Source organism: Cyprinus carpio, chromosome B23 (genome assembly GCF_018340385.1).
Source record: "Cyprinus carpio isolate SPL01 chromosome B23, ASM1834038v1, whole genome shotgun sequence".
Lineage (NCBI taxonomy): Eukaryota > Metazoa > Chordata > Actinopteri > Cypriniformes > Cyprinidae > Cyprinus > Cyprinus carpio.
Window position 1 is genome coordinate 15,530,591 of NC_056619.1, and position 16,175 is coordinate 15,546,765.

Sequence of the window (16,175 nt, forward strand, 5' to 3'; positions counted from 1 at the left end):
ATTGTTAAAATAGTCCATGTGACATCAGTGATACAACCTTAATTTTATTAAGCTATGAAAATACCTTCATCATCTGTATATTCTGGTTTGAGCAAGTAAGGCTGGGCAAAAAAATTATGTACAGAGTGCATCTTCCTCTGCTTATAAACAAAGCACAGCGCATCCAGGTTCTATGTCAGAACACCATGCGCTATGGTACTGTCGTGAACGCACATCGAAGACTTACACAGAAGAGAAGAAATTGTTGAATAAAGTCATTGTTTTAGTTTTCTATGTGCACAAATTTTTTTTTGTACCTTCATGACATTACAGTTGAACCACTGATGTCACATGGATTATTTTAACGATGTCCTTACTACCTTTCTTGACCTTGAATGTAGTTCAAGATAGCTGTCTATGGAGGGTCAGAAAGCTCATGGATTTCATCAAAAATATCTTGATTTGAGTTCCAAAGATGAACGAAAGTCTTATGGGTTTGGAACGACGTGAGGGTGAGTAATTAATGATTACTTAATGAAAAGGTATTTCTACCAGAATGGAAATGTATCTGCTTTGACTTGTTTTGTGAATTTTCAGTTTTGAGTGAAATAACCCTTTAAGGCACATCCAATGTGACAATTTTTCAGTCTATGTTCAATTTTAATTTGCTGGTGATCATATCAGCTCAAGTTGACAAAACAATAAACAAGACATCTTAAAGAGGACAAACATATTATTATTATTATTATGTCTGTGGATTACCAGTGACCCATTAAGGGTTTGTGCAACACATTTTAACCCTTTACAGAGGTGATTCTCAACCAGTGAACGAATTAAAATGGTTAAAAATTATTTCAATTTAAACTTTATTTTAAAAGTGTGATTTATCGACTTGGAAAAGTCACGTAAATTGTTCAAATCAAACAATTATATTCATATATTGTTTATACATTTTATTTTTTATGCCAAGCTTTGATATATTTTATCAGAAAATTAAAAATGTAATAAAAGTGAATATTGTTGTGGACAATGGGAGCCTTGGATCCAAAAGGTTGAGAACCACTGCTTTGCAGTATTCTAATTATACTAATCTGAAAACTGCATCACATGATGGAAAATGTTGTTTGATTGATGTTTAATTCAAAAGATGACAGTATGCCAGATGCAGACTTATTAAATATTGTTAAGCACTGCATATAAAAAGACAGAACAGGAACATAAAGGTCCAAACTAACTGATGTAACATTAGACAAACATTAAGTATTAATCATAAATAAAACCCCAGCATAAAGTCCAAAGAAAAAATACCATCTCATGGACATCCAGAATATGAAGTCTATTTAAACACCCAACTGTTTAAGGCAGTAAAAAAAGTAAAATGCTGTAGTTTATACAAGTATAATATAATTATGTAAATGGACAGTTGGAGGTTTGTTCAAAGTCATTAAAGTAATCTAAAAAGGTATAAAAGGATAACATGGTAAGAATGGATAAAATTTGGAATGCAACTGAGCAGCAGAAACACAGATCCAACGCAAGACCCTCATCATAAATACTGTATTAGCATAGCATTAAAACTAAATAACCTTTCAGATACAATATGATAAATCTAAAAACTCTGCAGTTCCCATGGAAAGACCACTATGCCCAAGATACACCACAATCACAGCGCTGAAGTATGTTGTATTTCATGTAACACCATCTTCCCCCCTGATCCTCATAAAAGCTGCTGGATTCAAGAATAAATCTCTTGTCTCAAGAGAAAGCCACGTTATTGAGACATAAAATGAAGTGCAGATGTCCTTAAAAAGCTGATGTCTGAAAGTAAAACGGAGAGAGGAAAAGATAATGGTGAATTTCAGAACTACATCAAAACATCACAGACAGAACAAAGAAGAAAGAACACTTAAGTGGATGTGACATATTACAAAAATATCTCAGAGAAAGTTGAACATTAACAGCTCTACCAAACAGGAAATGGAATAATCAATAACTCAGTCTTGTGGCTCCTGCCAATGGCAAACAAGATAATGTGCATTAAGTGCTCAGTACCAAACAGTGGTGGAGCGGTGCCGACTCCATTTAGATCTCAGTGGTGAGGGGACCGCTGCTCTGGATGATCCTCATGATCGACTGAACCACTTCTGAGGTAGTGCCCTGACCCCCAATGTCAACTGTGTGCAACTGCAACACAAAACATTACAACATGCTCAGACACGACAAGTGCAATAGGACTCTTCTGAAAATTATTTGATTAAGAACCTAACTAAGAACCTTTGTTAGAATGTTTGTTCAATTAAAAAAAAAAAAAAAAAAATCTGACATCAAGCGGAAAACAAGTGGAAATTTTACTCTGCACTTTGAAAAAAGAAAAAATGTTTTTTTTTTTTTAAATACTTTAATTTATCAAGGATGCATTATATTGATCAAAAATAAGTAAAGATATTTATGATGTTACAAAAGATTCCTCTTATAAATACTGTTCTTTTGACCTTTCTGTTATCAAAGAATCCTTAGCTGAAAAGTCAGCTTTGCCATCGCGGTAATAAATTACACTTTTCAAATATATTAAAATAGAAAACAGTTATTGTATTCATTTATGTATTCAATTTTACTAACCTCAAACTTTTGAACATTTTATGATATAAAGAGACACGCTGGTATAAAGAGTTATTTTATGCACCAATCCAAAGAATGAATTGATGAACAGGCATTCACAATGACAAAATTCTTATTTGTAAAAGCCAGCTGTGATCTAAAACCTGCTTTACAAGAAGTGTTAGACCAAACCTAAAATGTGGACAGGTAAATTAGAAAGTGTGGGTGTGACTGACCCTGGTCTCGTTCATGGTGGTGAGAATCGCACCGCGGATCATGTTGGCATAGTCATGAAGTCTGAAGAGGAAGAGAAGAAGCCACTATTAAAAAAAAAAATAATATCCTAAGCAATGTAATATAGAAAGTGCTGGCAGTGCATATTTAGCTTATTTCATACAACAGGGGAATTCTGGCTGTTCATTAAGTTAGAGATGTAAGCGCTGACAAACAAAGCAAAAATAGGCAAAATTAGCTTCATAAGAGTTGACACAAGCTTCTCCTTCACCACTTACTTGAGATGATCTAACATGAGGCAGCTGGCAAGCAGCATGGCAGTGGGGTTGGCAATGTTCCTGTTGGCAATACTCTTTCCTGTATTCCTGGTGGCCTGTTAGAACAAATTTAATATCATGGAAATGTCATTTGAAATTTACATTTCAATTTCAGTGACACAAAAATGTATCTTATAACACAAGCACATCATAAACTCTGGACTGTGAATATTAATCAGCCCAGATGGAGGAACATTTACTCAGTAGTTAAACTACTGAAACGTGCACTGCTGTTTAAACGTTTCGGCTGATAAGTTTTTTTGTTTATTTTATTTTTATTTTTTTTAAAGTCTCTTTTTTTTTTTTTAGGTTGGGTTTATTTTATTTGATAAATAAGTGAGGGTATATTTTTTGTTATTTTTTTTTAAATTAAATTTATTTATTTTGTAAAACATATTCATTCCTGTGATGGCATAGTTGAATTTCTCCAGAGTCACATGATCCTTCAGAAATCATTCTAATGTTATGATTTGGTGCTATATTTCATATTATTATCAAAGTTGAAAAGAGTTGTGCTGCTTAATATTTTTTATGGGAACAATGATCCATTTTTTTAATGAACAGAAAGACCAAAAGAACAGCATTCTTGTATAACATCATAAATGGCTAAACTGTCACTACTGATCAATGTAATGCTAAATACAATTAATGACTTTTTTTATTACTGACCCCAAATTTTTGAACAGCTGTGTAGTACACTAGCTAATAAGACTATGAGAACATAAGAATTATTATGAGGGGACGTTTTCTAACTTCAGCAAGTGAGGATTGTGCTAATCGCCTGTCTTTTCCTTCAGACCAACCGTTTCAAACACAGCGTAGTCTCGGCCGTAGTTGGCACCAGGCACCAGACCGGGTCCACCCACCAGCCCCGCACACACATTGCTGACCACATTCCCATAGAGGTTAGGCATCAACATGACATCAAACTGGTGGGGCTTGGAAACGAGCTGAAAGGAAGGACATAACCACAGTTAATACAGTAATGAGCTTTTTTTGCTTTCTCATAACACATCAAAACTACCGGCGTGATTTGTTTGATTATCTGTGCATGAGTAATTCACCTGCATGGTGGTGTTGTCTACAATCATACTATCAAACTCAATGTCTGGGTATCCAGATGCCACCTCCTTACAACACTGCAAGAACAGCCCATCCCCCAGTTTCCTGTTATGAGAAGAGAGTGAAAACACAGTACGAGACCAGTGACATTCTCTGCTGTGGTACAACTGTGATTTAATAGTACAGATGACAAGCGGTAGACTTATTATAAGAATGTTATGATAGTGGAGTGCGGTGACAGTGAGGTTATCTTTATCTCGGGCCAGTCTGAAGGCATAGTCAGCAATGCGGAGGGAGTTGTTCCGTGTGATAATTTTTAGAGACTCCACAACTCCTGATACACTCTGAAACACAGGAAATCATTTATTCTATATATTATTTATTAAGGATATACACTGGATTGGATTTTTCACATGAATGGAGGACACAGAAAGTGTCATGCATAGAGATATATGAACAAATAATTAAATTTATGTAATTTAGAACAATCTACAGTATATATATATATATAGAATAATTATATACAATATATATTTCTATAGAGCAGTGTGATTTGGCAAAAAAATTTCATCTAGATTTTTTTTTTTTTGAACATTTGACCAATTCTCGATTTTTTACGAATTTTAACTAGTCAACTTGAAAATGTAACTACAACATGATTCAAGTAACTTTTTCTTTATGAACCGTAGTTAAAAAAAAATTCAATTCCAAGTGCCCCACTTCACCACCCATGAAGTTTTCAACATGATATAAGTGTTAAACAAATCACAGATATCTTTGCAGAAAAGATGAATGAATTAAATATTGTACAACATGTCTTATGCATATTATATGTTCAGAAAGCCAAGGTAATTCAAATTCAAAATGGCTTAAAAGTATAACACAGTAGACTATTATTAACTATAAATGTTCTGTAAAAACAACAGCAGCTTCATATCGTCAAAGTGTCTAATTCTGATGTTTGGCTATATTTCTATTCAAAATCATGATTCCTCGATTTCTTAAAACCTGCAGACTGCAGTTTTTGTCATTCATTATAACAAATGAAGTGTAGAGACGATGTAAATAATAGATTCATTATGCAGCGTAGAGAGCTTCATTCATTAAAACGATGAACTAAGACGAGTGACAGCTTTTACTGATTATAAAGGGAGTTTGCAAATGTGAAATTGAATTTATACGAAATTTTTTTTACATTTTTGATTTTAAACAAAAGTTAATATTAAATGCCTTACATTTTAGGAACACTGTCGTCTGATTGTGCTCTATTTCGTCAAAGAATAGTTCCAAACAAAGCTAATCCATTGTGCATCTCCAAGCAAACACAGCTGTGTTTTGTTTATGAATGAATCTGTGTTTTTGAGCAAATCTAACGAGTCAATGATTCAATGACCCATTCATAAAGAGAATTACTTGCTTCGTTCCTAAATGAATCAGCCGTTTGAACAAATCGATTGAATGAATGATTCCGTGACAAAGACAGTGACTTGCTTCCACCTACTGGTGGTTTCAGTTTCATTTGATAAATTTCAAGTATAAATTGAGTCATTTAAATCTTTTAATACTTCTATATTCAAAACTTTATATTTAAACCATTAATCTCATAACATTGTTATTATGAAATGGATTAATGCCACCTCAGAGTCTTGTCAAAAAGTCTGTAATGCCACACTTATTCTTCCTGATTGTATGTTATTATTTTAATCGAATTAGTTTAAAAGTTTATAAGTCTAAATTTTTTGGCACAAAAGATGGCATGCATTTAATAAAGTTAGAGGCATTACAAAGGTGTGTTTTTGTTTGTTTGTTTGTTTGTTTTTTTAACCTTTAAGGAGTCAAATATCACCTTATAATAGGAAGGTTAATTTCTGTCATTGATCAGAAGGTGTTCCTAAATTTTTTTTAGATAGGAGCACAAGTGCTCCTGAAAAGAAATGAAAGCATAGAAAACTTAAGAATTTAATGTTGCCTTTTAAAAACTAATTGCAAACATTTATGCAAAGTATAAACTATTTAATATAATCTACAAATCATGCAATATTGTGCCACTAAATAATAAACATTTTGAGGGCTTAGCTGAACAGGCCAATTAGAGACAATTACTAATCATTCAGATTTTTTATTAAATAATTTTTTTCATTTTACTAATCAGTCTTTTTTATTATTATTATTAAACACAAGGGGTTATTAATGATGCTTACATTATAACGTGCAGATTCACACACAGCATATCTTTTAATTATCAGAATTGCAGGTGCCTTAATATCCAAGAAGCTTTAGAGAAAATATGAAATAAGATTAAATGTTATTATAGATTATAAAGGGTTTTATAATTAAATACATACGAAAGGTCATCTAAAAATTACCATTATTATCCCCCCAGTGAATTTTGGCCATTGCCACCACTGTCGATAATAATGAGAAAAGTTTTTTGAGCAGCAAATCAGCATATAAATATAATTTCTGAAGGATCATTTGAAACTGAAAACTGGAGTAATGGCTGCTGAAAATTCACTTTCGCCATAAAAAGAACCTGATCCCAAGCTTTTAAACGATAGCATATTTTTTGTATGTCTAATAGAATAATACATTTTATTATCTTCATTGACAAATTTACACATGCATGTCAACACCCTGTATATTAGGCAAAATGTGGCGAGAAATAGGCAAAGCTGTCTGATGACTCAGTCCAGAAAAATACTGACCTCATGCTCCAGACTGCTGTACTCGCCCTCTGTATTTTCTCTTATGATGATGATGTCTATGTTTTTGTGGCGCGTGTGAACTCCAGGCAGTGACTGGCAGTGCATCATATTGGCATACAGATCCAGACTCGTGCTGAGAGAGAGAGAGAAAGAGAAAGAGAGAGAGTGACAGCTGTGCTGAGAGCAAACTGAGGTGAATTGGTCTAGACACACTGTCATGGGCAGGAGGCCAAATCTGAGGCACTCTGCCATCACTCATCAAACTCAAACTGAAGAGCCCAAGAACTTTTTACAACTTTCATATACAGCAGCATAAACATCTGATGGAGCTGGTATAAACAGATTAATTGTGTAATCCTTTTCCTTTCGGGCTTACCGTAGAAGATTGTTCCGTGACTTGTGGTTAGGGGGCATTGTGTGGTTAGTCTCAATGTTACCTGGGGGAAAAAAAAGATGAAAATTAAAACCAGTTTTGTTATCTATCTAACAAAAATAGCTTGTTAATTACTAGCTGGATGTATACAGACCCTTAAGAGCAACTCCATTGCGGCGAATGGCCATAATGGCATTATTGATGTCGTCCTCACTGGTTGATGCAGAATTTACATGCACCACCTCAAAGTCCACAGGAACACAGCAGAACCTATGATTCAACAGGAAAATCTTAATTTGGCAATACATTATTATCAGCCAGGATTTATGTGTGTGTAAAGTATTGATTTGACAAACCTGAAGAGCTCCCGCACATGGTTAAGCAGTTCTGGTCCAATCCCATCTCCAGGAATCAACGCTACAGTATGCCGGCCTCCATACTTGGCAGGAGGAGGCTGCAAGTAAACATAATGAATAACATTCAGTGGACATATTACATGTGCATGATAATCGTGGAAATAACTAAGGTATATGACAACATGCTATCATGTTTACTTTTATGTTACTCTATACTTACTATGGTTCGTCCCTTCAAGACAGATGAGGACCAGATGTGAACAAAAAAAATTACAATTAGTGATAGAGAATTAGGAACCACAATTCATTCCTTAAGCTCACGTTTTCTTCTGATCAATAGTACAATAGATAGATTGATCAATAGATAGATTGGTTGGTTGGTTGGTTGGTTGGTTGGATAGATAGAATCAGCTGCCAGGTAAAGACATACTGTGTATGTAGGTTTTCCTCTTTGACTGTTGACTGCTGCGCCAAAGACCTACAAAAACAGACACATGAAGCATTACATGTTATAGCACGGCTGTGTTTCAAAACCTAGTGCGCTGCCTACTTAGACAGCAACATCTGATGACTACAAATTGTAGTCTACAATGCCAAAAATGTTGTCTACGTTAGCAGCTCACTACGTTTTAAACACTGCCAATCGCTGAAAGCATCATGAACATCTTGTCAGTCAGTCCTATTTGCTTTGATTAAACGTCGCAATATAATTTAATATATAAATGCAAAAAATATGCTACGTAAGGGAATTGTTTGAGCTAAAATGCAAGTGTAATGCGGACTAACACTAAACTGCTGTTTGCCAGCTTCTGAAAAAGTCACGCTAATTTGCCGCGCAGATAAACATCTCGAATTATTTTAAATAGCATTTACAAATTTTCTCTGGTCATATTGTGTGAATAAAATGCCTTGCCTTTGCTGTATTTCCCAACTGACTTCCCAAGATCGGTTTTAAAACTTTAGTAAGAGTGGCCATGATGATAGTTGTATGCTTGTGCGTTATATTCCGGACCAAACACCGACCGGTGGAGAAAGGTTCCGGACTAACGTTACGTTCTTTCAAATAAGTCTTTTAAATTACTTTAAAGATTATATTAATTACTTTGCCACAGACAAATTAACACACATACAGATTTTATATTGTACATTTAAATACGTCGTTCTGATATAATGTCTCAAAGCTACATTATTAAGAATGTCTAGTACCAAACACCTACTCTCTCTTTATATAAATAACACTATTTTGCATGGCTCATGCGTAATTTGCATTTAAGCTAAATAAACATTTGGATTTTAAGAGATGATATTTGCGTATTGGGTGCGCACAAGAACCACGTGCTCGTAATTTGCAACCCAAACCGGAAGAGTGTCATCGGGATTGGTGTATTGGGAACAGATGTACGCTTCTGGAGGGGAGGACACCGAACAATGTTTTTTCGTTTTTTGTTAGTTGTTTGATTGTTTGATGTTTTTTTTTTTTTTTTTCACGTGCTGCGTTGAACGCGAGTAAATTAGTCATCGTTATACTGGTAACTTAAATAAGTCGGAGAATCTGTTTCACAAACCTGCTGCACAGGGTCACTGCAGATTTCAGGTTCGACGGTATTTTGGATTTTAAATGCATGTGTGTAAACTGTGTTTGGATTCCGTGATTGCCATCCGATTTTTAACTAGATGTTTGAGCAGCCTACAGTATGAATCTGGTGTCTAGGTATCAATTCCAGGGAGGTTTGCTTCCCAATTGGTTAACAGGTCTAATGTCATATAAGTGGGGATTATTTAAAACAATATATGTTTAAAATATGTTAGCCATTAAACGTCCAGCAAGCCTTTAAAATCCAAATATTTGGCAGAAATGGGCATCAAACTTGCTCAAAAGTATCGTATGTATGAACTTGGTTTGAGCTGAATTTCCTGAATAACAGGCTGCTCAATGTATTGTTAACAGTTTTCCTCCCGGGTTTAACGGGTTCATGATTAACTTTTTAATAAATGTTGCTGCTTTATAAACTTAATGTTCTCACTTACTCCAAACAGAATCTTATCAGAAGATTTTGACATCTGTTTACCATGAGGTTTGCAGGTCTGTGCATTTTCATGCTTCTCATGCACTAGTGAAGTTTCCTTTTACAATGGTATTCAGACATTATTTCCTTCCTCTGTATTCTCCAGTGGCACTCCGTGCTGTTGCTTTGGTTCTTCTGTTGGGCTTTACCTGGCTTCTAGCAAATTCTATGCTAGGAGGGGATGGGAACTCCTTGATACGAATGCTGTTTAGTGGTAAGGATGTTGAATGTATTGGTGGTTGACTGCTATAGGTTTTTCATGGCCGATGCCAATGCTATTTTCTTAGTGAGTCTATGTATACACACACACCGTATCATTCAGATACTATTAAAGTTTTTAATAGCCTAATATTTTAGATACTTTTAGATTTTCCTTTTAATTCAAATTAAAGTTTCAGTAATTCACTTGTGTGTCCAGTATTTTGTAATATGTAATTGCTGTGACAAGTCCCAGTTAATCTTAACGTAGTACATGTAGAAAGTTTTTTTTAATGAATAGATAAATAACAAGAAAACAAGTAGATAGTATAGAAATAGAATAGAGAGTGCTTCACTAGAGCAGATGATGAATCTCGATCACGTGACAGTGCTGTGAGATCCTGTGTGAAGCGCTTGAATTCAGCGAAGAACATAAATAACTCTGTTTACAGCCAGATGATACTGCACTGACAAACAGGAGAGAAACTGTGCAACAATACAGTCAGAAGGCTTTTTAATCTACAAATCGCCATCATACTACTGTATTTGTATCATTCAATTTCACCATATAAAAATTAGATTGCTACAATTTTTACAGATATAACTCGTTCTGATAATGAACATAAATTTACAACTGCATCCTAACTCAAGCTACTATCAAATGTGTATTTCTAAGAGAGTGTTATGTTATTAATATTATCAGGCAATACATACCTGTTTATTGGTTTGAAACAATATTACTCATTAGAACATGCAGAACTAAGAAAAAAAACTTCTATTAAGATTCTTTTTTTGTAAATGAAAAATGACTTCAAAAACGATTATTTTTTTGTAGATGTGTTTTGATTTTATGAACATAAAGAATAGTTTAAATCCACAATTAGTCTGGTTTTTACAACTTTCACAAAATCTGCATTTAAACTTGAAAATAAATTCAAATTTGACCTTATAGTTTAAAATGACCTTATAATTATCGATATGGCCAAAAAATTATCACTATATATATATATATATATATATATATATATATATATATATATATATATATATATATATATATATATATATATATATATATCCACACACACACACACGTGTATATTATTTTATGTTTAGTTATTTTAGTACATGAAGTTAAACTAAATTAATATGAGAAATGTTGCTAGCTGAAATAAAGTTATAGTTATTTTATAGTTATGTTTATAGGTGGATTATTAGTTGTGGTTATTTTATGTTTATGAATGTTCTTTAATAATTGGTTGATTACATCAGGTGCGTGATTTGTTATTTAGTAGGTGTTACTACACAGAGCCGTTGTTAACTGACAAGCTGCGCAAATCCACGCTGATACTGAACGTGGTACTTTTAAAATGTATTAAAACAGTTCTTTTAAATTGTAATAATATTTTTAAAAAATTACTGTTTTACTGTCTTTTTGATTAGATAAATGCAGCCTTGCACTTTTTAAAAAATGTTACAAAATCATGATGATTTCCAAATGTTTGACCAGTAGTGTGTGTGTGTATATACAGCGGTGTGAAAAAGTTTTTGCCCCCTTCCTGTTTTTTGAATTTTTTGCATATGTCACACTTTCAGATAATCAAACTAATTTTAATTACACAAAGATAACCAGAGTAAATACAAAATGCAGTTTTGAAATAATGATTTCATTTATTAAGGGCAAAAAGCTGTCCAAACTTACCTGGCCCTACCTGAAAATCTAATAATTTGTTGTTCAACCCTTCGCAGCAACAACTGCAATCAGTTGTTTTTGATAACTGGCAATGAGTCTTTCAAATCGCTGTGGAGGGATTTTGGCCCACTTCTCTTTGCAGAATTGTTTTAATTCAGCCACATTGGAGTTTTTTGAGCATGAACCGCCTTTTTAAGGTCATGCCATAGCATCTCAATCCGATTTAAGTCCGGATTTTGACTCAGCCACTCCAAAACCTTACTTTTGTTTTTCTTGAGCCATTCAGAGGTGGACTTGCTGGTGTGTTTGGGATCACTGTCCTGCTGCATAACCCAAGTGAGGCCTGCAGTTCTTTTATGACCTCCTGGATGAGTCGTTGTTGCGCTCTTGGAGTAATTTTGGTGGGCCTCCAAGTTTGCTCCATCTGTGTAAATGGCTCTGACCATGGTTTCGCTGGAGTCCCAAAGCCTTAGAAATGGCTTTATAACCCTTTCCAGACTGATTCATGTCAACTATTTTGTTTCTCATCTGTTTTGAATTTCTTTAGATCATGTCATGATGATTTGCTCTTTAAGCATGCTTCACTTTATGAGTTCTATTTCTTGATTCAACAGGTCTGGCAGTAATCGGGCCTGGGTGTGGCTAGTGAAATTTAACTCCGCTTTCTAAAATAATATGGTTAATCACAGTTCTTTCAACATTTAACAGGAGGGGGCAAGGTCAGGGCCAGGTAGGTTTGGACAGTGTTTTTCCATTAATAAATGAAATGATCATTTAAAAACTGCATTTTGTATTTACTTAAAATTTGTTTGATTTTTAAGTGACGTGACATACAGCCAAGTATGGTGACCCATACTCAGAATTTGTGCTTTGCATTTAACCCATCCAAAGTGCACACACACAGCAGTGAACACACACCGTGAACACACACCCGGAGCAGTGGGCAGCCATTTATGCTGCGGCACCTGGGGAGCAGTTGGGGTTCAGTGCCTTGCTCAAGGGCACCTCAGTCATGGTATTGCCGGCCTGAGACTCCAACGCACAACCTTAGGGTTAGGAGTCAAACTCTCTAACCACTAGGCCATGACTTCCCCCTGAATCTGAATCTGATGATCTAAATTTTTTAAGTGCAACAAAAATGCTAAAAATGTAAAAAAAAAAAACCAGGAAGGGGGCAAAAACCTTTTCATGACACTGTGTGTATGTATGTGTTTGTTTTTATATATATATATATATATATAATTAAAACCTTTTCATGACACTGTGTATGTGAAAGATAGTATATGACAGAAGCATAATTATTGCTGCAATAAAATATATTACGTTATATCAACCAAAGAGAAAAAAATGCCAAATATCAACCATGGTGATAATACCATGGTCGACCAAGAGATTATGTAATATTATGTAATCAGTCAGTGGCTTAATAGTCATTCACAAAGTTTTATCGTTCATAGGTGGACAAGAAGAGCCCACTCCAGGTGAAATGACTTTTTACATTAAAACATGCATTTTTACAAGAAACATTTAAGCAGTCTAATCGTGCAATGCAATAACCTGCTCTCCTGTAGAACCACGACCACGCAAGTACAAATGTGGCCTGTCTGCACCGTGTCCCCTTAAACATCTCGCGTTCCGGTTGACCTCTGGTGCTGCCAATGTCATCGGCCCCAAAATCTGTCTGGAGGATAAAATGCAAGTGGCAGGACTTTTTTGCTGCTGCTTAGTCGCTGCTGGTCTCTTTAATTAGCTTGCATGAGCTCCTTTCCTATTTCTTGTTCTGTCTCCACTGGTATTCATCATTTCATCTTTGTTTTTCTCATGGCCATCACAACCAGACTCATAATCTTTTTGGGGAATGTGATGCAAGTAGGCGATTGTTTCTCTTTCCATGCCATCGTTTGTTCATATTCATAATCCTTTTTCTGACCCTTCCTTAACTTCTACCTTAGAATTAAATATCTAAAATGTTGTTTTGAGATGCCGTTTCACTTCTGTTTGTGTGGTCTTACAGTCTTGTCAGCAGTGCTAAAAACAATGTTGGCAGGGGGCTCAATATTGCCTTAGTAAATGGTAAATCTTTCATTTATGCTGCTATATTTTTGCATGTGTTGTATATGCATTGTTGATGACAATTCCATTTCCATTTCTCAGGGGTTAATGGAGATGTTTTGGAAATAAAAGCATTTGATATGTGGGCAGGAGGTAAGTTGACCTTTAGGGTGATGTATTACTTTGGTTATGTCCCTGTTTTCTCCGAGTGTTCTCTCTCTCCGCCACAGATGTTTCAGAGCTGCTGAAGTTTCTTCGTCCTCTTCATGAAGGAACGCTCATATTTGTTGCTTCTTTTGATGACCCGGCCACCAAGTAAGAGTCTGTTTATTTCTGCAGCCTACTTTTAAACCCAGATTACCGTTGTACTGTGATTTAATCACTCCTAAATCGAGAGCATATCAGGAGCTCTTTTCCTCCATTGTTTCTTGGATTCATGTATTGTTAAACCCTTTCACAGGTTAAATGATGAGGCTCGACGGATATTTGAGGAGCTGGGGAGCACAGCAGCGAAAGAACTGAGCTTCAGGGATAGCTGGGTGTTTGTTGGAGCCAAAGGAATAGAAAATAAGAGCCCATTTGAACAGGTAGGATTTATGGTGAATTTAGGTTATTGTATAGGTGGGTTTTTGTTGTTTCTATTGGTATTTAAAATTATGTTTTATTTGATGAAGTTAACTAATCTGACTTTTTTTTTGTGATTTTAGATAATCCCCAATCAAAGCCATTTGCTAAAAATACATTTGGGGGGGGGGGGTTTCTCTTGTCTCTTCCCTGTAATTTTCTTTCATTTAAGCTTGGATATGAAACATGGCACTGCTTACTGCCGTGTTTTGCTCTTGTATAATAAATATAGCTTCTAATATTTCTCATTTGTAAATCGCTTTGGATTAAAACGTCTTGTTAAATGTTTTAATCAATTAATTGCTGTGTTTCTTTAAAGCAAAAATGGCAGATAAAAAGCCTTGCAGTGTCTCACTTCATTCTAGCTCATGTACAATTAATATTGAGCCAATTTCAGAACCTTTTAGTGCAAATAGAGCTGTTCATTGATGTTTTGGAAAATCTGTCTGAATGAGCAACAGTAAAAAGTGAGGGCAGAGTTCAGCTATAGGTGCAGTTTGAAGGGTTAATAATTTTCAATTTTAGGTTCTTAAAGCAGTTCAAGACTTTTTTTTTTTTCTCTTTCTATCAGCGAATGAAGAACAGTAAAAGCAGTAATAAATATGAAGGCTGGCCCGAGTCTCTGGAGATGGATGGCTGCATTCCTCTGCGCGCTCCTTTAGAAACCTAAGGCCTCATGGGTGCTTTGAACTGTACAAACAATTCTAACACGAGGATCAAGGAGCACTACGTACAAGTACAACTCAGCTGCCTAAAGATTTTACTCATTGGATGGTTTGAATTGGATTTTCCTTGTAGAGCCATCTGCCTCTTTTCAAGGCGAAGAAACAAAATGAACTGAAAGTATAACTTGAAGTTGTCTGGTCCAGAGGAATTAGAATTGTTGTGATTGACAAAAGAAGAATTGTTTTTATGAAGAAAAAATACTGGCACATTAAATATTTTTAACAATATTTAAATAGTATGTTTAGAAAGGTTTTCTCTCTCTTTCTCTCTCTCTCTCTCTCTCTCTCTCTCTCTCTCTCTCTCTCTCTCTCTCTCTCTCTCTCTCTCTCTCTCTCTCTCTCTCATCCACCTCTCTCTCTCTCTCTCTCTCTCTATATATATATATATATATATATATATATATATATATATATATATAATTGAAATATTATTATATATAAAAAATCTGTGCCTAGCACTTGTTCTGAAGGATTCCATTAATATGCATTTACGTTTAAAGACAGATTATTATTATATACACATTAAATAATGTCCAGAGAGTCTATTAATTAGTCACTTATTTGTAATCCATGCTTGTAATAACACAGTTTTGTAAGACTCATCTCAATTAAGTTCCACCTAAGTTCTTCCATGTGTAGTTGTTCTTTGTAAAATGATGCACTGATGAAATGCACTGCATAGACAACCTTTGCTGGGAATCAATCCAAGCATAAAGGTTATTCATGTAGTTTCATTTAGGTCAACCTTTTTTGGGAGGATTACGTTTGTCTTATCTCATAATAAACTCTCACAGATGTTCATCCCCTTGTGTTTGAGCAGCGTATAGGTTTGCTGTTTGAAACGCCCTATATTTGCAGTCACGAAGCAATGTGGTTTTGGCGAATGATACGGTTTGTTCCAAAGGACGTCACTTGTAGCTGCTGGTTTTGCATACTTCTCACTTCTCAGTTCACATGCGCACAGTAAACCCATTTACAGAAGCTCGTGATCACTTGTGGTGTTGGCGAATTAAAATTATCCAAACAAGCACCATGGACAGCGGCATTACAGTTCTTATACACTAGAGGGCAGCAGAGAAGGAAGAATTTAAAATGGACCCTAAAATGGCAGTTTGTGCACCATTATAAAAGTATTTGTAGACTTAACTTGTGACCCTGGACCACAAAACCAGTCTTAAGTAGCACGGGTATAT

At 35.0% G+C, this 16,175-nt stretch overlaps 2 protein-coding genes across 3 annotated transcripts; one reads left to right on the forward strand and one right to left on the reverse strand.

Moving 5' to 3' along the window:
• Positions 1-694: 694 nt before the first annotated feature.
• Positions 695-8,830, reverse strand: LOC109083286 (isocitrate dehydrogenase [NAD] subunit gamma, mitochondrial-like). The gene is made up of 14 exons (XM_042750679.1): positions 8,538-8,830; positions 8,055-8,102; positions 7,845-7,856; positions 7,625-7,722; positions 7,423-7,538; positions 7,272-7,332; positions 6,896-7,028; positions 4,401-4,534; positions 4,193-4,295; positions 3,932-4,078; positions 3,090-3,184; positions 2,814-2,874; positions 2,032-2,163; positions 695-1,797 (listed from the first exon to the last, which is right to left on the reverse strand). The coding sequence occupies exons 1-13, from the start codon at positions 8,598-8,600 to the stop codon at positions 2,062-2,064; spliced, it is 1,173 nt and encodes a 390-aa protein (XP_042606613.1). The 5' UTR covers positions 8,601-8,830; the 3' UTR covers positions 695-1,797; positions 2,032-2,061.
• Positions 8,831-9,083: 253 nt separating this feature from the next.
• Positions 9,084-15,205, forward strand: LOC109083291 (protein FAM3A-like). 2 transcript variants are annotated; one of them, XM_042750712.1, is made up of 10 exons: positions 9,084-9,218; positions 9,662-9,707; positions 9,797-9,904; positions 13,039-13,062; positions 13,153-13,276; positions 13,596-13,654; positions 13,736-13,786; positions 13,843-13,948; positions 14,094-14,220; positions 14,829-15,205. In XM_042750712.1, the coding sequence occupies exons 2-10, from the start codon at positions 9,695-9,697 to the stop codon at positions 14,925-14,927; spliced, it is 711 nt and encodes a 236-aa protein (XP_042606646.1). In that variant the 5' UTR covers positions 9,084-9,218; positions 9,662-9,694; the 3' UTR covers positions 14,928-15,205. The 2 variants fall into 2 exon arrangements, with proteins under 2 accessions (XP_042606646.1, XP_018953640.1); XM_019098095.2 differs by having other exon boundaries at positions 13,864-13,948.
• The last annotated feature ends 970 nt before the right edge of the window (positions 15,206-16,175 follow it).